The sequence below is a fragment of the Lithobates pipiens genome, unplaced genomic scaffold (genome assembly GCF_037356315.1).
Source record: "Lithobates pipiens isolate NorthernLeopardFrog02 unplaced genomic scaffold, aLitPip1_a1.2 Scaffold_11, whole genome shotgun sequence".
In the NCBI taxonomy this organism is placed as follows: Eukaryota; Metazoa; Chordata; class Amphibia; order Anura; family Ranidae; genus Lithobates; species Lithobates pipiens.
Genome location: NW_027507696.1, coordinates 18,279,052 through 18,302,429, shown reverse-complemented (window position 1 = coordinate 18,302,429; position 23,378 = coordinate 18,279,052). Strand labels below are relative to the sequence as shown.

General features: G+C 40.3%; 2 protein-coding genes across 3 annotated transcripts in view; one reads left to right on the top strand and one right to left on the bottom strand.

Moving 5' to 3' along the window:
* ZFHX2 (zinc finger homeobox 2) overlaps positions 1 to 14,145 on the top strand; it is a 107,595-nt gene extending 93,450 nt beyond the window's left edge. Inside the window, exon 10 of the mRNA XM_077469151.1 lies at positions 9,025 to 14,145. Within this exon, the coding sequence (XP_077325277.1) occupies positions 9,025 to 9,818 (794 nt within the window). The 3' untranslated portion in view covers positions 9,819 to 14,145. The remainder of the gene's footprint in view (positions 1 to 9,024) is intronic.
* A 1,466-nt stretch (positions 14,146 to 15,611) lies between these two features.
* Positions 15,612 to 23,378, bottom strand: part of AP1G2 (adaptor related protein complex 1 subunit gamma 2) — a 50,615-nt gene continuing 42,848 nt past the window's right edge. For both annotated transcript variants that reach the window (XM_077469172.1, XM_077469163.1), the window contains exons 18-22: positions 22,660 to 22,795; positions 21,791 to 21,929; positions 18,689 to 18,852; positions 16,161 to 16,259; positions 15,612 to 15,961 (exon numbers count right to left, since the gene is read on the bottom strand). In XM_077469172.1, coding sequence (XP_077325298.1) covers positions 15,860 to 15,961; positions 16,161 to 16,259; positions 18,689 to 18,852; positions 21,791 to 21,929; positions 22,660 to 22,795 — 640 coding nt within the window. In that variant the 3' untranslated portion in view covers positions 15,612 to 15,859. The remainder of the gene's footprint in view (positions 15,962 to 16,160; positions 16,260 to 18,688; positions 18,853 to 21,790; positions 21,930 to 22,659; positions 22,796 to 23,378) is intronic.

Below are 23,378 nucleotides of genomic sequence, written 5' to 3'. Positions count from 1 at the left end.
GATGAAATATAGATTGCTAAAGTATTGTGTATCAAAAACAGCCCCCCCCCCTTTTTTTTATTAAATATTGCGTTTACCCTTTATTGTTGCATATCAGCACTGTCAATCTTCCACATCTTTTCTGAAGCCACTTCCTCACTACATGCATGCTCTCCAGCAATGGCGGCATGACATTTCTGAAGGCCGATTTCCTGATTGTGACAACAGGTCATACCTGTGCAGTGTGCTTCGGCATGGTCATTTGTAGTCTCCAACAAGAATTGTTGACAGGGTGACAATGCAGGAGAACAATTAAGAGATGGGAAAATGTATTGTCGCCCTATAATAGGAAGTATTGGAACAAGGGTCTTTATGGAAGTATCACCTGGTAAAATATTTAAATGGGTTTTGAAATAACAAAAAGGCAGAAGTGAAAGAAATGCATGATTTGGCTGCACTGAACAGTTTCCCCCTGTTATATCCGTTTGGCTAATAAGAAAGTGAAATAACCACAACATTAAAAAAGGTTGCATGATCGCACATCAGCGTTGTGCTAGAAGGTATTTAGAATTATAATTTTAAAAAACTGACATACTGTACTTAATATCTTCCTAAAACAGAAGGGAATAGAAGTAATTTATAAATGAGACTTAACAACAACTTTAATGAACTGTGAATCTCAGAACAGTCTCAACTGATCTGAAATGGCAGTAGAATAGTAGATAGAAGTGATTTACATACATTACTTTAAAGCTAGAGCGAAAAAGCGGAAGGAGGGGAGGAGCAGCTAGGAGATCGGCTCTCACACAAACACTACTGAACTGACAGGCAGGGGGAGAGAGAGAGACTGAACACATAGCGTGATGACAGAGGGATGTAAACTGACCATGGTATCATGAATCAGCAGCCATGATTTTTGTGGTCAGTACACATAGGGGGACACAGGAACAAGCAGGATCAATCAGGTATTTTATAACGTGGGGACAAATTACACTGCAGAAGCACCATCCTATAGATCATGCTTTAAAGGAACAGGAAAACATTTTTTTGGGGTTACAACCGCTTTAACAGGTGCAGTTGACCTCCTTCTAAGCTGTATCAACCTGTTTAGATGTTGGAAGATCTAATGTGACTGTACAGTCATATTGTAATGTGAGAGGTGAGCGTAAGTGTTTGGACTTCCTGAGTAAATCAGGAACACAGAGGAGTGTGATCTGTGTCCCTTGATGAACTCCAGGAAAATATATTTTTTTTAATCCTGTTTTCTCAAATGTTCGTCAAAGGACACAAAAACAGTAGATTTCAGAAACATTGGGATGTCCCAAAACAGTCCAACTGAGGGGAGGGAAACACAAACGCTAAACGGCCTGAGACAAAGACAACAGCGAAACAAAACACTGGAGGTGCCTGTAGCTTAACCTCTTGGCGCTAGCTGGCCTTTAAGAGGTTTAGGATGCCGGGAGACAGGGTTTAAGATCATTTGACCGCCGTGATAACATGATCGGAAAGCTCCCGATAGCAAGCAGCGATCGGTAGCTTTCCGTTAGCTGCCGGTAACTGTGTCAGAAGCGCGCTCTCATTACATCTGTATGCACACTAATTCATGCAATAATATAGGGGTGCGGCAGGTGCCAAGGGGTTAAAGAGTTTCTTGCAGGACCTTGCATCCAAAGATGACAGAGCATCCACCTGGTAGAACTTAGATAACATATGAAGAAAAAGCAAGTAGTGGCCTTAAAGAGGCAGATGCGTGAGGCATATAGGCCCAGGAAGTACTCACAAATCTGGTTTAATGCACTTTAACTGGAAAGGGTCAAATCCAATCCCAAAACCAGTAGGCTTGAACAATGACATGTCTGATTCACTGAGAGATGATCAAATGGGAAGTAGGTTGTTCTTTGCAGATAACTCCTGGAATGACAAACAGTCAGTTTGTCTGAAGCAAGATGTAGCTGAGAGTTAGACATGAACAGCTATGACCATATCAATGCAATGGAGGGCTATTTCCCTAGGATGAACTGGAGTAGGGCAGATAAATGGAAGTATAATGTTCTGGTTAAGGTGGGAGATAGAAACTACCTTAGATAGAAAAGGGTCTCAAAACAACTTTGTAATTGTGAAGAATCAGAAAGGGTTCTTTAGAACATAAGGCAGCTAGCTCAGGCACTCATTTAATACAGGTGAAGGTAATGAGGAAAACCACTTTTTGAACTAAAGTGGAAAAGTTATATCCCTATTAGGGTTAACATAAGGTCTTTGAAGAACCAGTTTAAAATCCCACACTGGAGGCTATACAGGTAGGACTGTATGAGCTACAAATCATACAAAGGCTTTACAGAGGTAAATTCAAAACAATAAGTCTTTGGAAAAAACTCACAAAAGCTGAAATGTGTCCCTTGATGGAAATTAAAGCCACAATGATAGATTGTAGAAAGATCAGGATCCACCCACTGAAGTATTTTCTGGGATGCAACTTCTTCAACCTCGCACCAAAGTAAGCCTTCAATGTGCTATGGTAGACCTTACTAGCTTTCAGAAGTGTAGGAATGACCAAGTCAGAACGACCCCTATCGCTACCTGGGCTTCAACAGCCAAGTTGTCAAAGCCGCCAACTGTGAAGCAGAGTGGCAAACTGGAACTTAAGACAGAGATTTCAGATGATCTAGAAGAGCACACAGGGTGTCTGCTAATAGCCTGACATGGTTGAACTACCATGGTCTCCCATACCAATTTGGTGCAAAGAGAACAACTGATATGCCCTCTATTTCATTCCTGTGGAGCAGATGAGGAAGGGGCTTTAGAAGGCATAGATCAGGTTGTTCTGATTCCACAGAGTTACCAGGGCATCCACTTCTGCCAGGGGATCTCTTCATATGAAGACTGTATCTGTCCAGTTTGTTGTTGAAACTGGAGGTAAGAAGGTCCACATCTGGACTTGCCCGATTACAGGGCTGGGTTCGAGAGCCACCAGGTCAGAGACGACCTTGTCCTTGATATCTAGCACGGTGGTAGAAATGTTGAGTTGCAATGGTCTGGTCTGGAACTGGGCAAGTGGGGCTGCCTCAAAGAAGGCAACTAAGAGCAAGAAACTTGTGTGCCCACAGCGAAGCGTTGATGTGCTGAAAAGATGGGGGACATACAATTTGCGTCCTTGATGTCAATAGAGACCAGATAGTCTCTTCAGTAGAGGGGGGAAATGACAGGGCTGTTTATTCCATGTATAATGAAGACATTAAGTGTATTAAGGTCCAAGATAGGATAGATGCTTCCTTTTGCCTTGGGAATGGTGAATAGGCTCACGTAAAAATGTTAAACTTTTCCACTTGAGGAACAATGTCAATGATTTCTAGACTTAGAAGGTCTGCCAGGGCATCATTTAGATCTGTTAGTTTTTCCAGAGAGGTTGGGTCATTTAACAAGAGGAAGGCGAAGGTATATTCTGGCCTAAAGCCCCTGGACACCACATCTTTTACCAAAGCGTCGGAAATACTGTCAGTCCAGGTGTCTAAGAAGGCTAATAGAATTCCCCCCACATTAGAAAGTGGGGGAGCCCCCTCATTGTGAGTAGTACTTGTCCACAGGCTTGGAGGACTTGGAAGCACAGGATTTACGAGTGAACTTGGTCTTAGAATTCGGCCTGGATTTAAAGGGCTCTTGTTGCCTTTAGAACAATTTAAGCAGGTGCAGGCTTAGGTTTGTTTTGTTAAAACTTACTTGTACCTAGCCAGATGGTCCGCTACATATTAATAGACAGGCGACTCATTCTGCAAATGAGATAAGCTACAAACGCTCTACAACTGACTGGTCAGCAAGGATGGCATTGAGTCCCTTAGATTTTTCCTTAGGCCACACTCCCAGGGTCTGGCAATTTGCCATTACAGGCAGTCCCCTAGTTACAAACATCCGACTTACAAACGACTCCTACTTACAAACAGAGGGAGACAACAGGAAGTGAGAGGAAATTTACCCCTGGGAAGGGAAATTCACTCCTGTAAGAGTTAATTTGGGAAAAAATTGTCTCCACTGATGCTTTATCACCAAGGCTTGTTTCCACAACAACCCAAACTTTTCAAAATACAATTGTCATTGGGACAGAAAGCGAAGTGAAATTTTCTGAACAGGGTCACAGACTGCAAAACAAATGTTACAGGGGTGATAACCATTCCCTTTGCTATCCAAAAAGCTTAAAAATATTTTTTTTGGCTGGAGCTACACTTAAAAAATGTTCCTTTTCCGACTTACAAACAGATTCAACTTAAGAACAAAACTACAGACCCTATCTTGTTTGAAACTCTGGGACTCCCTGTATAGCAATAGCAGGTTGCAGAGCAAGACCTGCTAAGGAAAACAAGGACTTGGGAAGAGTTTATAGACACTTGTCAACATGGTCTTTAAACACCATCAGGAACAGTCAGATGTTTTTTTATCCCAAGAAATGGATAGGTCTGCAATGGGAATGGTCCACTTTTGTGTGAACTCTTCATCCGTGGGATGTTGGTTAGTAAGGTGTTGAAGAGGAAAATAGTAATTAGTAACCTGCTAGGAAGGTTATGATAGTCTTGAAAACTGTAAGGGAGCCCAGACTAGTAATGGGTGGTTTCAGATCCAGTTTGCTCCAGTAGTAAACATTTTTGCACTGTGTAAATATGTACTGAAATGGTATCTTTAAGCCTGGGAATTATGTAAGCAAAGCTCAAGAAAACTCCTCCCTGGATTTAGCAGAGGAGGAAGCCACACCTGAGGGATCTAAGGAAGACCCAGAGGAGTCAAGATCAAAAACAGAATCATCATAACAGGGGACATAACTTATAGTCAGTAGGGCGTGTTCATTGTACTGTTAGTAGTAGTCTTTTCTTCCATTTATTTGCCCCATCCCTGCCGCTGTAAAGTTCTAGTGCATTGGGGGTTAATACAACTTAACGGATGTCACAGGCTCTCCAAGTGAGCCTGACTATGCCCACCCTTTCTGCCTAGCTCCACCATTCATAGAAGCCATACTACAGCTTTTATGATTGGAACAGAATGTAAGGCCTAGTACACACGGACCGAATGTTGGGAGACAAAAAAAAAAACAACTGACATTCAGGTCGTGTATATGCCACTCTGTCCGACCGACGTCGGACTAGCATGCTGGAAAATCAGCAGCCATACGATTCCCGATCAGCACTCACCGCCAGTGGCAGAGTTTGCTGTGGCGGGAGGCCATCCCCATGTCAGAACACAACAGCTCAGCGGGGGAGATTGCTATACTAACTTTGCATAGTTAGTACAGCGGCTCTGACCTGAGCTGACAGTTTTTTTTTCGTTCACTCATAATGTGTACCAGGCTTTAGAATGCTGGGGATGGAGCCATCAATCATGTGCCCATACTCCATTCATAGATTGTGTCACGGTTGTGGACTTGTAAAGCACTCTGTGGCTAAAAAGCCAGTACACTAGGTGCCTGGAGAGTGTCACAAGTAGAGCCCAGCGCCTGAAGGTCCAAGTATGGCCTCCAAGATGGTCTGCCAATCCCGACAGCTGCATAAGTAGGATAATGAGTAATCTTGATTGAAGAAAAAAATATTCTTGATATAAGTAAAAAGATTTAGAAAAAATGGGTTTTCTTTCCTCTGAAGAGAAAAGACAAAATTGAAGCATCATGGGAGGGGTTATTCTGGCCAGCCAAAGTTTTTGAGTGTGCCAACGTTTAAATCCTATTAAAGGGAGTAGTATAATCCAGGGTTCCTAAATTCTACTGTTCCTGTGTCCCTGATGAAGGATTAACAAGGATTAACAAAAAAAACCTTTGACACATTTAATGATCTGTAGCAGCGGTTGCAGGTTTCTAGTGCTGAAAAATACATACAGATGTAGCTATAAGCTAATCTGTATTGCTGATAGCAGGTATACAGATGTAACTGTTAGCTAATTTGCAAGGCTAATAGCAGGGGCGGACTGACAACTCATGGGGCCCATGGGCAATAGGAGATTATGGGGCTCCCAGGCAATCAGAGATTATGGGGCCACACAGTATACACACACAGTATACAATCACACAGTATACACAGACTTGTTTCTATTGGCTGAGAAGGTACCGGAGAGGTGGGGCAGCTATAATCTCGGGATTTTAAGACCAAAAGGATGTAATTTCAGAGACAGATGTAAAAAAAACACAGATTTTTACATACAGTCCCTGGTTTTACTGAGGCTGGCAACCCTGATGGTGCCCTCTAGTGGCCCGGGGCCCTCGGGCAGTGCCAGAGTGGCCGAATGGTCAGTCCGCCCCTGGCTAATAGCATAGCTTTTGGTGCTTCAGTTGGAGTGTTTGTGAAGCAAACCATGTGCAGGAAATTACTTGGAATAATTGATGTTGATTCACAAAAACTGAAGCAAATTGGAGCAAATGACGTATTTTAAATAGACAGGTGTCTGACAAAAGTTCTGCCCTAGTATGGGTCACTTTTAGGACCAAAATTAATAGCAAGGTAATATATGGTAGCATTCTAGTAATTCAAGTTAATATAGTAACACATTTCGGGAGTAAAAATAATGAGGATTCACTTGTTTCACAAACGTTATATACTATATATTAACATTACTTGACATTATAAGTGGAGGAGTGGACATTCACAGGTAATCCAGGTGAACAAACATGTACTCATAATAATCTCATGAACTGAGTCCATTTTAATCCTACACAGGACAGAAAACTTAATTTCATCGCTGTATATATTTCACTTGGAAACATCAGTCCTGTCACTTACCTGACAATTATCTCTATGCATACATCATTCTAAAATGAAATGGAGATGCTTTCATTTAGTACCTGCAGTATTTGCATAGTAGTGTTTACTTCCTTATCATCTGGATAGGACATTTCTGCACTGCAAAACACATTTTGAAATATTTAGACATTATTGAATGTACCAGCAAGGTACATACTAATTTACTTGTTTGCATTGCTAGTTTATAATTCTTTTCATTTTACAGGCCTGTATATCTCATTGTCTGAGACAGCTGTCTGCCACATGGCATTTATGGCACAGCTATTTTGTATATGCCTATTGAAAATAGGGCTGTTCTATTCTCCTCTTTATAGTAGAATAAGGCATCGGTATTATAGTGTCAACTGCCCTCTAGTGGATCTTTCAAAGTAATACATGGAGAATACACTCCAAAAGATTCCTGGAAAATCAGCCCAGAGCAGCTTGTCACAGTGAGAATGGAAATATAGACAGATCATTCACTCAGTATCCCAGACAGTAGAGACCCAGCAGGAATTCAGAATATGCCTTCCGCTACCTAAAATGAGTAAAATATATCATTTGGAGTTCCACATTTAACAGATACTACACCTGCACACTTACTGTCTTATTATTCACGTACAGTGTCAACATATGCTAGTAAATTTATCTCCAAGCTGCTGCCCACATTTTAGCATCTTCATTTATTTCTGAAGAATATTTTCTAGACTAATATTTCTTTGTTAGAAAATGACATGTCATCTACCCATACCTCAATACGATATTCTACGTATCTTTACTTTTCTAAGCAGTGTTCGGCACATGTTAACACAAAGTAGTGCCACGGTATAATAAAATATATAATATAATATAAAAGTTTCCTGAAATAGAATTTCCCAGTAGGAAATTTATTCAGACAAAACATCAAATAGTTGGATAGAGATGTCAGCTATTTCCTCTGGTATTTTATAAAATTGAAACTGATAAATTTTTTTAATAGGACATTGTTTTATGTTAGAAAATAATAGCTAAAGAAACCAAAACTGAAATACAGTGTGCATAATTAAATACTCAATGTATTGTGAAAAAAAACAAAAAAACATTTGTCTAACCAGAGTATAGATGCCTTACATTGCCCTTTTTCAGTGAACTATTAGGTAACTTCTATATTTTCCAAATAAAAACCTCACTGGTAAGGAAGCATTATTCATGCTGTGAAACTGGAGCACCAGTACACTTTAGCTTCCCACATAAGTTGTGTATATTTTTGGATGTCCTCCTAATGGATATTGATATTTAACTACTGAAGTGAAGTCATCAAGGTGCCAAAACACCCTGAAGGATCCAAAGTATAGGTGTACCAGCCACCCATATATAGGGAAAGTGTAATGGTTTTGGGGGTCGTTTCCTCTATATCTAAGCACTATGGGTTTTCACAACATTTGTAATCCTCTTTCATACATGATGCCACTTATTGAGGCTTCCTACACAGCCATTCCCTGTGAAGGGAAGGAAGGGAGAGAATTCACTGTTTTGAATCATTCACTTACTTCCATGTGGAAATTTCAGTTTGAGCGTCTGATCTTATAAACAGTCTTTTCAGTGGGAGGAAAGGATAAACGTAAAAGAAAAAAAGAAAAAAAAAGAAAGAGGCCTAAAATCCAACATATTGATATGCAAAGCGATTTCCTATTTCAAAACATTTTAAAAAGAACTTTCTGGCCAGGCTTCAGACCATGTTGTAGGAGTCTAAAATTGCCAAGCCCACATCTAAAAAATACCATATCTACAGTAAGACATGATAACGGTAACATTATATCGAGTGATTGCTTTTTATTAGTAGGCACTGTACCTCTAATTAAAATAGAAGGATAATTGGTTGACGCATAGTATAAAAAGTGAGTGATCACATCAAAATTGGAGCTTTTAAATTTAGCTAGGAATTCATAATGGGTTATGTACAATAATCCCCAGCACATGCATATTTGACAATAAAATCTATTCCTGTGAATTACAGAACACATAACAATAAAAGCATGGTGGGTTTTTTCCTACTTCAGACTGAAACCAACCTAATAATAGATAATATTGATATGATATGATGATGGTATATCAACATAAAATGTGAATATTAACAAAGGCTGTGAAAAGTATTCATGGTGTTTAATATCTTTACCTCTCCTTACTACTAAACTACTTCCTTACTTTTTAAAATGAGTAGTTTTTATGCACTTTTCCTTACAAACCCGTCATTCACATTTCTTTTATACATTGTTCATTCCCAGCCTGTTCTCAGCTCTGTGTTTTTTTCTTATCTTAGGCCCACCTCCAAGCCTCATCGGGATGACGTCTTCTGTACCTCCAGCTCTCCTATCCCGTGCAGCTCCAACTGCTCCTTCTACGCACATAACCAATGATACCACTATGGAGTCCTCACAACCTACATTGACCTCTGAAACCACTGGTCCTTCAGCTTTGAAAGCTGCTTCTCTCATGGGGGCTCCTTTTATGCCTTTTTCACTTGCTCCAGCTGCCACTCCCCTGTTCAGCCCCCAGATACAGGGCCCCTACTTTCAGCAGTTGTATGGTTTAAAGAAGCGTCTATTTCCAATTAATCCTGTCATTCCCCATACGCTTCTTGGGCTCCTTCCAGCTCCCCTCAAACTGGCACCTGAGATATCATCACCCCGTAAACCAGAACCATCACAGACAAAAGTAATGAATGAATGCAGTGCAGAGTCTAAAGAGGGAGAGGAGGAAAGTGTGGATCGAGATGACGACTTAGATGATGAAGATATACCAATGGTGGATGTGGCAATTAGATACCAATGCCAACATTGCAAGACTTCTTATGATGAAGAGGGGGAAGCAGAAGCTCATCAGCGTTCTGGCTGTTACACTGGTCCTCCGCCACATCCACCTCCACTCAGAGTGAGGGTCTGCACCTATCACTGCCTGTCCTGCCAAGTGCTACTGCAGGGTCCTGAAGCTCGAAGCCAACACTTGAGGTCACAGCAGCACCGTGCACAAAGTGCATACAGTGATGGAGCATCCTCTGCAATACCTCAACTCAGGCCAAAGAGTGCTGCTACCTCTGTGCTCATGGCTTTATAGAGACACTCTATGTCTGTCTCACACTACAGACAAGCTTTCGGGCTGTCTTTTATCTTATTTCACTTAGTGTGTTTGTTTAATTTTCCTCCTAGAGTGTTTGTATTTGAACCCTTTCTGTGTACGTGTCTCATTCTCAGTGTCTCCCTACTTGTGTGTGTCTGTTACAGAATAAGCATTCCCTCACTCAAGAATGCTTCCTTAACCTTCATCTGCTGGAGTGACACTTTCTGCTCACTTGACTGTCTAACTGTTTTGAATCTGTGTCTCTCCAGCAGGGAAGTATACTCAAAGAAATACATCACAACACAGGCCAAAAAGAAAACAAAAAACCTTTAACCTCTGCATAGAATAATGAGAACCCAAAGCTTTTCTGCATTTCCTGATCCTGGTGCCAAAATAAGAGTGACCTCCCCCTGTCTGTGGACATTGTACCCAAAATCCCTGATGGTCAGAGATGGCTTGACTGGACCATAAACCAATGAACGGGGGGAGGTAAAAAAAAAAAAAACTGAATATATATGTATAACCAAAAGTTCCGTGACATAAGGAACCAAACACAAAGGCAATGCCCACTCTTCTGTTACACATGCATGTACACACACGTGTGTACATAAAGAATTGGGGGCTTTTATTTCAGATGGGGGATATAGCAACTCTCCACCAACGACTTGAACTTTGTTATTCTTGGGGACTGATGACAGCGCTCCAAGAACTCTTGCTGTGATGCTTTAACCATTTGTGGAGGGGACAAGGGAAGGGCTTTAACTTTTTTGGGGAGGGTTATGGGGGGGAGGAACATTTTTCACGCCCTTGCTCCCCTGTATCACTCTCCCCATACCTCACTCTCAATGTTTTAAGGTTGGGGTATTTGGGGGGAGGGGGTCAGGATGATCAACCACCAAACAAGGACACATAACAAAAAAGTAACTAAAATGTTTGAATCCAAAGTTGCATAAAAACAAAAAAAAAATTCACACCAAAAAAAAAAAAAAGGAAAAAAAAAAAAATGGACGGGAAGATGGAAACCTGAAAATGGACAATTATTTGTATTATGGGTATGAGGAAAATGCTGAGTCACTGCATATAGTTCATCACTCAGAGCAGCGTGGGATCTGTACATAAACAGACATATGTCTGATACAGACTTTTCTATCCTCACAGCCAACATGTAGGATTATTAACACTAATGTATAAGACTTTCAGTCATTTGCTTTCTTCATTTTTGTCTTTTCATACTGCTCACATTTCTTTGTTTTGATTATGTCTTCCTTAATACACGGTACAATTGTTCTTTAGCCATTTTTTTAAACAATTCTTATAATTCAACTAGTTACCTTTTTTGTAAGATAAGGAAAAAAAATTAGTTTGAGATCAAATATTTTTTTCACAAACGTTCAATAATTTATTCTTTGTCATTAACAAAATAAAAATGTGTAACTAGGGAATGGCTTATTTTAGCCAACCAGTTGCATATAACATACTTACAGGAGGTAGATAAAAAAAAAGTGGCTATTAGTTTCTAAATTAACAATGATCACCCTTTAAAGCTGTATGCTTAAATCAGTTCACACAGTGACCTAAAATTGTACTGCGTATGGCAACCTCTATTATAATATTATTTTTAAGATCAATGAATTAGGCTTTGGATACATCAATAAGCAAGAAGTGCAGTTTCCATATATTATGGAATATGGAAATTATTTACAACTAAATATGAATTTATCATTTTTACAGTAATATTGAATGTAATCTGCTAAAAGAAAAACTGCCCACTTTTCTAGCATGTTTTCTTAAGAATTAATTTAGCTGCACTTGGAACATGATGGTATGAACAGACCTATAATCTGCTATACTTATGGCAATTTAGGGATCTTTTCATCTACTTTCAGTCAAGAAAAGGATACGATTGAATTAAATGGTCCATGGCTAACTTCCAACAATGGTTTGCAATCATTTCTAGGAAAGAGGTCAAATGCATTTAAAAGAAACCAGCTTTCAGAGAAACTGGATTGTATTTGATATGTGTTTATTAATTTGTTGCCACACATTTAGTATGTGTTGAAATTGCATTAGAATTAGCATGGAGAAGTAAATGCAGTTCAAGTGCAGCAAAAAAAAAAAAGTACAAAAACAAAACATGATGTATGGCAAATGGAAACAAATGCTAGTTAATACTGATCCATGCAATCCAAAATTCGCACACTGCACTCCAGGTGCTTAACATGCTTCATTCACATCATGAAGAACCAAACAGAAGACCTTAGACAACCTATGGTATGAGAGTTTTGTGGACTTTCTAGGACATTCTAGACATATTTGACTGAATATTTTTGTACTAATAGCAATGTATTATTTGGGTGGCCACAAGAATTAGCAACATTCTTTTTCCCCAAAAAGAAGTACAGGTCCATAGAAAATAAAATTCTAAATACATACTGATATGAATAAATTTGATTTGAAGTGCTCTCATATGTTACAGGGATATCTTGACATTTCTGGTTTAACAATTCCTGTGACCTAGGCACAAGAGGCCTTCACATATCTAGTTCTTGAAGTTTTATACCAAATGTGAAACCATAGGCTGTCTAATACTGGTCTACCAGTCAGTAGTCAACTATGTTTCCTCTAGTGTGCATCTACATATTTTTTTCAAATGTATGACAATTTATAGAATGTACTTTTGTAATTCATTCATTTCATTCATTAATTATTTTTAGACTAAACTTCATTCTTTGCCAAACTTTCTCTCAGTTTACTGATGGTTTCTCTTATATGTGCTAAAAATACATCACCGTATTCTCCAAAGATGTCAGATAAGATTGACTGCCCTCTCTTCTTTGTAAAGTTTAGAAGGCTTATTGATTAATCTCTGAATTCACTCACTTGCCACTAGCTGTATAAATGTGTATAGTGGCCTGAACTAAAAGCTTTACTATATATCTTCTTACTATAAAACCAACAAATGTTCTGATATCTTTTACATGTGAGCAGAGGTTGGAAATCCAATTCTGTATTACCAAGGATAAGTATTTCATTTTAAGAGTTATTCAATTCTAAACAGAGCTTTACAATAGATTATCTGCATGGTAGTGTTGAACTTAGACGGTGAAAGGTATCAGAAAAAAAACCCCACCTTAGTTTATGTAGTAAATAAATTGCTACCCAATATAAAGCACAGGTACACAGAGGAGCTTGGACAATGCACAGTGCATGCAGCCTGATTACAAAAAACATAACACAATTTTATCAACACACTGCATGTAGATTTCGAGACCAATTCCACACTTAATGTTCTACACCCAATGTTCTTATGCATACTAATGCACACACGTAACTACAGCAATGGTATTTGTACATCTAAAAATGATAAATCAACATACAGAAGCAGTTTGCAGACATTGTTGCAATGCTACACTATCATGTACTTCGTATATTATAAGCTATAGCCTGGCAATACAAAGGTTAAAAGCAGATGTATCTGTCCTTATGTTTAAGAACTATTGACTCCCATGACAAGACTGTTCTATACAGTAGCATAACATAATAAATGGAGTCATGTGAGAGGGTTGAAAGATACAAGGATTCCACCAAAAGAAGATGCTTGGATGGCCTTTTGTTTGCCGTCAGATTAACATGAGAGACGACGCGTATTTCTTTCTATTTCGTCCGTTATGTGCATGTATTAAAACATGTAGCCAAGTACAGATGGTCTTACCCACTCTTGACATGTTTGATTACACACTACTAATGAATATGCTGATGCATTAATAAATCGCTGTAATACTGCATCACACAAACAGTACGTGAGTAGAATTTGTTTCACAACTGCGAAACGGACACCTGCCAGGCCTGATTTTTCTTGGTTTTATCTTTGCTAAAAGATCTTTTGTCACTCTATCGACATACCATCATTATCTTGTGTCCTCTTTGTCTTCCTGTTCTCAGCTATGTCACATGCTTTCTGTCTACTGTTTGTCTCTCATATATTTGCTGTGTTCATGAGTAGAATGTTACATGGCTACATAGAGTAAAAAGAACAGACCGGGCCTTGGAAATTCTTATTATTTTGTCAATCTGCTATTTTTCATATTTTTTTTTTTTTTAAATCAAATCTTGTACTGTTATGGTAACTGGTGCCAATACCCAAAGTTCTGCTAACACAGAGCATGTGGCTAGCTAGTGTTAGCTCTCAATCTCCCTGTATCTTCTGATTGTCTGGTGACCAGCTGCTCACCCAACTTGGATTGTCGCATGCAAAGAGTTTGAGGAATTTTTCAGAGTGATGTATAAATGGTTAAAAAAATATAAAAACTAAATTTAAAATGTTCCTGCTGTGTATGTCCTTTTTTATAAATCTACCCATGTAATTAACCTGAAGGAAGGTTTACCGTCTGTCACTCAAGCCACATGAGGACAGATCCAAAGGATGTCAAAGATTTTTATTCCATGAGTGAGGTCCTAATGGTAAAATGGAAAATTTGGGTTTTATGATAATTTGTTTCTCACCGTCTTCCAGATGCTTCTGGTCCCCTTGTCTTGGAGCTTCAATGATGGTCGTTCTTGAATCTCATGAAGGTCTCCTTGAACATGGCCAAGTTTTCCCATGGCATTGCCGTTGTTGTAGGCAGGCCAATATGGCAACACTTCACATGCTCACTTAACAGCACGTACGTATGGACAAATGACTCGTACATACACCGAAAGACATTTGTGTAGCATGAGCAATTAACAATGATAAAATCAATAGACTGTACCCATGTGCCATCCTCTTCTATCCCTTATCTGTGCCACTTCTCATTACATATCCTGGCTTTATCGCTTTTTGGCACTCGATTTCGTGCATAGTCTGTACGGCACTATAATAAGTACCAGGTGCCAGCTCTGAGGGGGTCGCGTCTGTGCCAGCTTCTCCGCCAGCATTTGTATTTCTGCCAACTCCGCTATCTGCCTCTTTCTGCCCATCTCATTCTGTCAATGCATATCTCACACAGACTTGCTCCCTGTCTGTGTATCTCTCTGCCCCACACACTCTTTCTGTGTGCCAGGCTCTCTGCCCGGATATGCGCACACAGGGCACAGACAAACAGATGCAAATACATGAACATGCACACAGATGGTCATTGCCCACAGCTGCCAGCTCACACCTCAGGGAACAGTAGTGGGTGAGTTGGTGGGGGTGAGATATATACGGTTCGATATTGGTGGGAGGGTAGAGGAGATGCTGTTTTTTCGATGGCGGATGCATCTGCTACTCTGCGCACTCTCCTTTCTTCGTCACCGCGCGCTCTTTCCCTGTTGTCTCTTGCAGTCTGTCATCTTGAAGGGGGCAGGTACAGGCTGGCTCGGTGCCACTCACATGAACCCCCCATCACCGCTCTCTGCTCCCTCCTTACACACAATTTCTAGCAACCCCCTCATCATCACCACACAGCATTAATTAGCTGGAGAATTCATTATACTCACAAATCCTAATTAACACAAACAGCCTAAGGGGAATTAGGAAAACCCGTTACGGCAAAGGAAGGGTTAACCAGAGCTGCATAGTTTTCTGTGTGCCATATTAAAACGATTTCTTCTTTTTGCATATTGCAGGTATAATACATATTTTAGGTGCCTTAGTACAGAAGATGGGCTTGAAATGAAGCAGGACTGGAGAAGGCAGGGATAAAAAAAAAAAAAAAGTCAAGGTAAACCATCGCCACCTGCAGGACATTTTGAGATTGCAATCTGTGAATAAAATCCAAGCATTCTATTTTTTCAGACTGTTAAAAAAAAATCCCACCTACTGGAAGCTAGGAAAACAATACAATTTTATTACAAGTACCCAAGCCTGAACACATTCCCAGATTAGGGCTGCTCAGTGTGAGATATTAAATGTGCTTCTGGCTGTGTGTCACACCCAAAATAAATATATATTTAGTTATACCAAATCTGAAAATGCAGCACACTAATTTGTTCTTTTAGCAAAACATTCTTTGACATTGCTGTCACCTTCATCTAATTGTCTTTATTTTAACCCAAATATCACATTGTGCTTTAAGTTACAGCCACGTCCCTTCAGGAAAGTTGTTGACTTCGCATACTTCCAGCACTGAATTTCCATTGTGTGTAAATGACAAACGCAAACGCATTCGGAGAGGAACCTGAAGAAAAAAAAAATGTAATGATAAACAGAGCTGAGCGAGGCATACACATTTTGGAGCACAAATCATTATTCAAACTAGTTACGCAAGTACATTTACTCAGAATTATATACTTTTAAACATACGATTCATATTCAGTATATTTGTGATTTTATTGGTATTCATCCCAAATCATAGGAATGTGATATGATTTGTGTACCTTTTGGGGGTTCAGTAAACGAATGGACTGTGTAACTGATCCTTCACCAAAAGCTGTAAGTAAATTACCACTGGGAGCTTGAAGCTGTAGCTGAACACTCTGTAACACAAAAAGAAAAAAAATAGAATACATTATTGACCGTAGTTTAGAACAAAATAAAAGTATTAAAGATCACAAAGTAGTTGCATGTTCATATAAAACCACAGGATCTTTGGTTGGTACTAGAACAAAACTTCTACGTTTCTTATATTTTACGGTAGTAGATACATTATTTTAAAGGTGAACTCCAGCCAAACAGCTAAATACAAATACACAGATGAAATGTAGAGGAGCTATTTTACCTGCTAAAGGATCTGTATGTCTGTGCATCCAGTCCTGAGATTTACACAGTTCTGCCACACTACAGAGCCCTTTCTGGCAGGGAAAGAGGCACTGTTTTTCTCTGCTGCAGTTAAGTAACACTTACAGATCCTACTCCTCCCTGGCCTGTGACAGGACAGTGAAATGAGAAGTTCTGTTAGCACAGGCAGCTCAACTAACTGACTTCTTGTGCTGCTTCTCCATCTCCTTGTCTGAGCTCTTCTGTACTGAGAACTCAAAGCTGATATTTTGTAGTTGATTTACTAAGGCCCCTTTCACACTGGGGCAGTGCGGGCGTCGGTGGTAAAGCGGCGCTATTTTTAGCAGCGCTTTACTGTCGTTTTAACAGCGGTATTCGGCCGCTAGCGGGGATGTTTTACCCCCCGCTGGCAGCTGAAAAAGAGTTAAAACCGCTCGCAAAGATTTCAATGGGTAGGAGCGGTGAATACACCGCTCCTTCACCAATCCAAAGATGCGGCTAGCAGGACTTTTTTTACCGTCCTGATTACAATTAAGTGCCACCAGTGCCAGAACTGTGTGCCCACCACTGCCAGCAACCAGTGCCCACAATTGCCACTGATCTGTGCCCACAAGTGCCAGCAATTAGTGGCCATTAGTGATGCCAGTCAGTGCTGGCTATCAGGGCTGCCCATCAATGCTCATCACTGCTGCTCATCAATGCCCATCTGTGCCCAACAGTGCTGCCTATCTGTGCCCACCAGTGCCGGCTATCTGTGCCAAGTGCCACCCATCAGTGCCCATAAGTGCAGCATATTTGTGCCTCCTCATCAGTGAAACCTAATCAGTGCCCATCAGTGCAGCCTATCCCTATCAGTGCCCATCAATGAAGGAGAAAAATTACTTATTTACAAAATTTACTGCCAGAAACGAAGAAAAACGTTTTCTTTTTCAAACTTTTTGGTCTTTTTTTTTATTAAAATTAAAAACCCAGGAGTGATTAAATACCACCAAAATAGAGCTCTATTTGTGTGAAGAAAATGATTAAAATTTCACATGGTTACAGTGTAGCGTGCAATTGTCATTCAAAGTGTGGCAGCGCGGAAAGCTGGAAAATAGCCTGGGCAGGATGAGGGTGTAAGTGCCTGGTATTGAGGTGGTTAATGGTGTACTAATGAATACAGAGCTGCATTAATTTAGGTATTTTATAGCTGTCTGTAGTTCAGCTATAGTATGACATCCTAATAACAGAATTAAAATCTATCTTGTGTAAGGTTATCCTTATGCCCACCATTTTTTAGTATTCTTTGACAGCTATGCAATAATTCATGTAACAGTTTCAAACGTGACAAAAGCAGTAATACTATACTCCAAATATGATAGATGCCAATATTACTTACTTTCCAAATATTATTTATATTTCACTAATCCAAAATTTAAGAATCCATTGTAAATGGTAACTCAAATGTATTGATATAATTTGCTGATCAGGAAGGAAGGTAAGAACACAAATGCAAAAACACTTACTTTGTTTCATTATGAAGATACTGAAACTGGTGCACTTAGAATTTGGTGCAGCTGTGCATGGTAGCCAATCAGCTTCTAACTTCAACTTGTTCAATTAAGCATTGATAATGAGCCCCTGTTCACATTGGCGTTGACAGGTCAAATCGCATGTCAAATGGGAGCCTATTGCAACCGGTGTGACGCCGACTTTAGTAGTTCCTGCACTACTCTTGGCAACTTCGGAGGGCGATTTCAATAGATATCTATGCATGAGCCCACACAGATGTCTTCCAAATCGCCCATGAAGTCAGACTGAAATGCTGCTTTGAAATTTTGCGAGTTCAGATGAACTTGCACGATTTCAAAGCTGTGTTCAGTGTGAACGTGAGCTAAAACCCAGAAACTGATTGATTACTATGCACAGCTGCACCAGATTCTGTGTGCACCAGTTTTAGTAAATCTCCCCCACTGTTTCCCAATAGCTTGCTTTTTTTGAGTAGGACCTTTGAGTGAACAGACCCTTAATTATATAGATATGTTAATATAAAGGTGTATTTTTAATACTCACAAAAATTGAAGGAAAAGACACACACATAGGTTGCACCTTATCACTTTTAGGTACAAACCTTCATATACACATTGAAATTTGGAGCTGTTAAAATATGCCCACATAAAAACATCCAGTAAAACTGATTCAAGCATACCTTGGGCACTGCTGCCTGTAACAGGAAGTCAGTAATGTTGGTAGAAGAGTTGTTGATGGCACGCGAGTTGATGATTAGAAGGGTAGGACTAGCTAATGGGCGCAGGAATGAAAATTCCACTTGGAGGCTTCCATTATTATATACCTCGATTGAAGGCAGAGGTGCTGTGAAGGGCATATAAGTAGAGAGAGTGTAACACCAAGTAAAAAGAAACACACATTTGAAATGTACAAGTCAATATGATGTGATGTATCAAAACACTTAAGCCGCGTACACACGGGCGGACTGTATGGCCAACTTAGTCCGTCAGACAATCCGACGGACAGTCCGTCCTACTTTCGAATGAACGGACTTGACCACACACGATGAACAAACAGTCCGTTGAAAGCTTGCGCGATGACGTGTACAGCACGTACGACGGGACTAGAAATAGGACGTCCAATACACAGCAATGCAACCTTCCGCCGTGTAAATCCTTTCTGAGCATGCGCCATACTTAGTCCGTCCAACTAGCCTACTCACGAGCGGATTGTCCGCTGAAACCAAAGTTGGACGGACAATATTACAGAAATTCTGAAATACTTAGTCCGCCAGACTGCACGCTGAAAAAGTCCGCTGAAGCCCACACACGAGCGGACTGTCCGCTGAAATGTGTTTCGGCGGACTAAGTTGGACAGACAGTCCGCCCGTGTGTACGCGGCTTTAGAGTTTATCTGTCAAGTTCTTTTATTCATACATAATTTTCACACATGGGCAGATTCAGCAATGGAGTCTCCTGTATAATCACTTGTTCTTTAGCCTGCTGACTGGACAATTAATTTACAACACTAGGTCTGTCCATTAAGCAGTTAGTTGACCCTGGAAATTGTAAGGCTCCACCAGGTACACAACTGAACTTCCTGGAAATGTATTTCAATTTTACTACTCTTTTAAACCAAATTCCAGCTAAATGTTTTTTTTTTCTTATTGTGAACTGGGGTCAGACCCTCAGTTAAATGTTATTGCTTTCTGTGTACCTGTGTCACCACTTCCTGTGTATTTGATTGGCTTCGGACACAGCAGGTATGCCTGTTTGAGAATTTCAGAATAGGAAGTTGAACTCAACTTCTCTTTTGTAGCCCTTACATTAAACATTTTTTTTTTATTCAAACTGAACGAAAAATGAAAAAGGATCAGATTCCCCCATCCACACATTCGAGGTGGATGAGGGAATCACTCCCGCTGTGCTATTATATGCTGACAGTGGCAGTAAGCCTTCCCTGTCATCAGAATACAATGATCAGTGCTGCCAGCTATAACCGCTGGCACTGACCCATCGGAAAAAAACAGACAGCTGTTTTTTAGGCTACCTGTGGTCTAAGCCCTTGTACACACGGTCGGAGATTCCGACAACCAAATCCGTCGGAGTAATTCTGACGGATTAATTACGGAAGAGGTCCGGAAGTGATGTTGCTTACACACAAACAAGACAAAGTTGTCAGAAAATCCGATTGTACATAACGTGATTATTTTGTTACGATGGGACTACATTCAGGCTTATAGCCAATAGCTTTGGTCTAGGAATTTGATCTGAGCATGTGTGGCACTTTGTCCGTCAGAGTAGGCTACACATGATCGGAGTATGTCCGATCAGAGCATTTTGTCGGAAAATTTTACAGGCAAGTTGGAAAAGTTGGTCCGTCAGATATTCCGACGGAAACAGTCCGATGGAGACCACACCGGTTGGAATATCCGACAAAACGGTCAGATAGGACACATTCCGTCTGAATCTCCGACCGTATGTACAAGAGTGGTAGCAGCTCTGATCATTGTTGCAGCAATCCTGAGTGAAGCCCTCTCCTGCAAATCACTAATGCCTGCCATTCCAGAACACAGTCCCTGTGCACACACGCAGAGGTCCCTCTGGCAATGGCAACCTCTGGATAGATGCAGCAGTGCAGCCCCAGTCCTGCAACATGGTACGATGCCAACACTCAGCAGTATCAGAAATGGGCTCCACAGAGCCCAGTTCCCCTCACCCTCCACATGAAAAACTGACCTTTCCTGTCTTTTTCTACCTCTCTCTCTGGTACTGTTCTCCTGGGACTTGTAGTCCCACAAAGTTCTTCCTAAACAGGGGCTGCCTCCAGGGGACTACAGTCATCATAGTTCCATGTAAGTGCCAGCAGCACACTGTCCTCCTGACTCCATGGACAGGCTGTAGCCAATTACAGTTTCCTCTCTCCTGGTGAGTTGGTGGGTGGAGCTTTTTTATATAGAGGTGGCTGCAAGCATGGAGCCTGTGTCCTGTGGCAATGTCTGCACCTCTCCATCTTCTCACACAGCCCAATCCTGGCAGAGGAGAGGGAGAGGAACAGCGGCTGTGAGGCTGTGTATCAATCTGAGACATGTGGCTGCCAATGACAGCGGCACTGCAGCCAGACTACACCTATACAGCCTCAGCCTGGTCCCTAGATCCAAGAATAACCACAAGCACTACTTCCTTGCACTTTACCAATAAGGTTAGTTTATATGCTTTGAGGGTGTATATTCATATTTTCTTTTTGATTAGTACTATAGCTTTGTATACAGTAACTTCATAGATGGTGACATTTTACTATATCTAAGAATAGCTATATTTCAATCATTTGATAAAATTGACACACAAGTCACATCCAATAGCAAAAACAATGAGTTAGGCTGTAGGGATATCTCTTGGACAATTGAAAAATATTTGTAATTGACAAGGTTATACAGTTTTGTGATCTAGTAAGTTTTTAGAGCAACCCGAGTTCCTCCAGAGGTTAGTAGGGGTTCCATGAGTTGTGGCTGATTTACCTCCCATCTAGAGGTGCTCTCATAGTTTTGGGTCCAACACCACTTGGCAGAGCCAGTAGCATGACATCAATGATCTTTTTAGCTGCTGGTAAGGATAGCATTCTGATCACAACTTTAAGGGAGGCATTGTTCCCTGACCACCAATATAAGGGGCATTTACCCTCTGACCCCCATATTTAATGTTATCAAGCGTTTTCTGAGACCTGAATGCTAATTTAAAGGCTTCCTCTGAAGTAAACAGGCTGACAAAGACTGGTTTAGTAGGTACAAAACTTCTGTAAATACCTGGGGTTGGGGTTTCATCCAGGAGATCCAACAAGCTGCCCCCACTAGAATCATTTTGGTTCACAGTTAATGTTCCTACAATTGCAGGTGTCAGCAGATTGTCTGTGCTGTTTTCCAACAATCCCAAGAGATCAGTAACCTGTAAAATAATAATAAATCAGCATTTCACACACCTGAACTACTGATATTTATTACTTTTTACTCCCTATGATTAAAGTTTTTTTTTTTCAAAGATGAACGTGTCAGAAAACAATATGAGTGTCCAAAGATCCCTTTTCCTACTTAACAGTAACAGTCAGGTCTTAAATTTTTTTTTAAATAATGGGAGTCCCATATTTTATTGTGCAACACAAAGTACACTGTCATCTGTGGTCTGTACTCAACTTTCCTTCACTTCTGTCCCCCAGTGTCACCTGCCCAGTAGCAGAGTTTTAGATCAATGAAACCTGCACGAACCTTATCTCCAGCTGTCAACTGTCTTAATGTGTGTGGTATACTACATGTCATAATTTTAATTTCCCCTCTTCTATCGGTTGAATCATATCGGCATAACTGGATGCATTAGATTGACCGACACATGAGGCTCAATACACAAAGTTTTGACATAAGGATAAGGATTTTTATTATCCATGTGACTGTTATCTTCAAATCTCATTGGAAAGAGCTGAAAATACCTGCCATTTATTGAAAGAAAATAAGAATCCTTCTACTGGTATGTTTATTGTCTAAAATTGTTTGCTAAAAGTTGAGATTTGTATGCATTAAATATATGGGAAAATACAAGATGTAATATCATACTGAAGAAAGAATTGATTTCTAGTTGTTCAGAGCTATACTGTCCCAGTTCTTCACACACCAAATCTACTTACATGACTTGCTGGTCCGTTGGAGGATGGATTATTTTCTGGAGGATTCTCAACTATGTCTTTATTTTCAGCAATTATACTTTCAACAATCCCTGTATTAGACTTTTCTGGTAATGGCATCTTCTCCAGGATAGCACCCCTGACCAGGAAAGAAAAAGAATCAGCTATACAAAGGATCAGCCCTTACATATAACTAGTAACACTAGTAATGTAACAATCATATAGTGCTGAACATGGATTTATTAAGAGGTAAAATAAAAATCAGTTAGCAAAATGTGTTGGGGGGGGGGGGGGGGGGGGTAAAAGATTGTAAAGAACACCACAGACGAGCTGTCCCAGTATGGCACTAGTGACAAACCTTAAAGACATGGTTCACCTTTACAAAAAAAACTGTCAACTTTACAAAAAAATGCATTTATGTGCTAACTTAAGGTAGTAAAGATGCAAAAGCTTTTGGGTTCCCGTTGGATTCCTTCTGTAATAAGAGGTATCATGTAAAGAGTTTGTTCACCTTTACAAAAAAAACTGCCTATGCAGGTAAGGAGTGTCTGTAGATAAAAACAAGCTGGGTTTTGACCAAAATTAAATAATTGCTCTTGCTCTAGGTCAGTGTTGGCAAACCTTGGCACCCCAGATGTTTTGGAACTACGTTTTACATGATGCTCAACTACACTACAGAGTGCATGAGCCAAGGTTCGCCATCACCGCTATAGGTGAAGGCC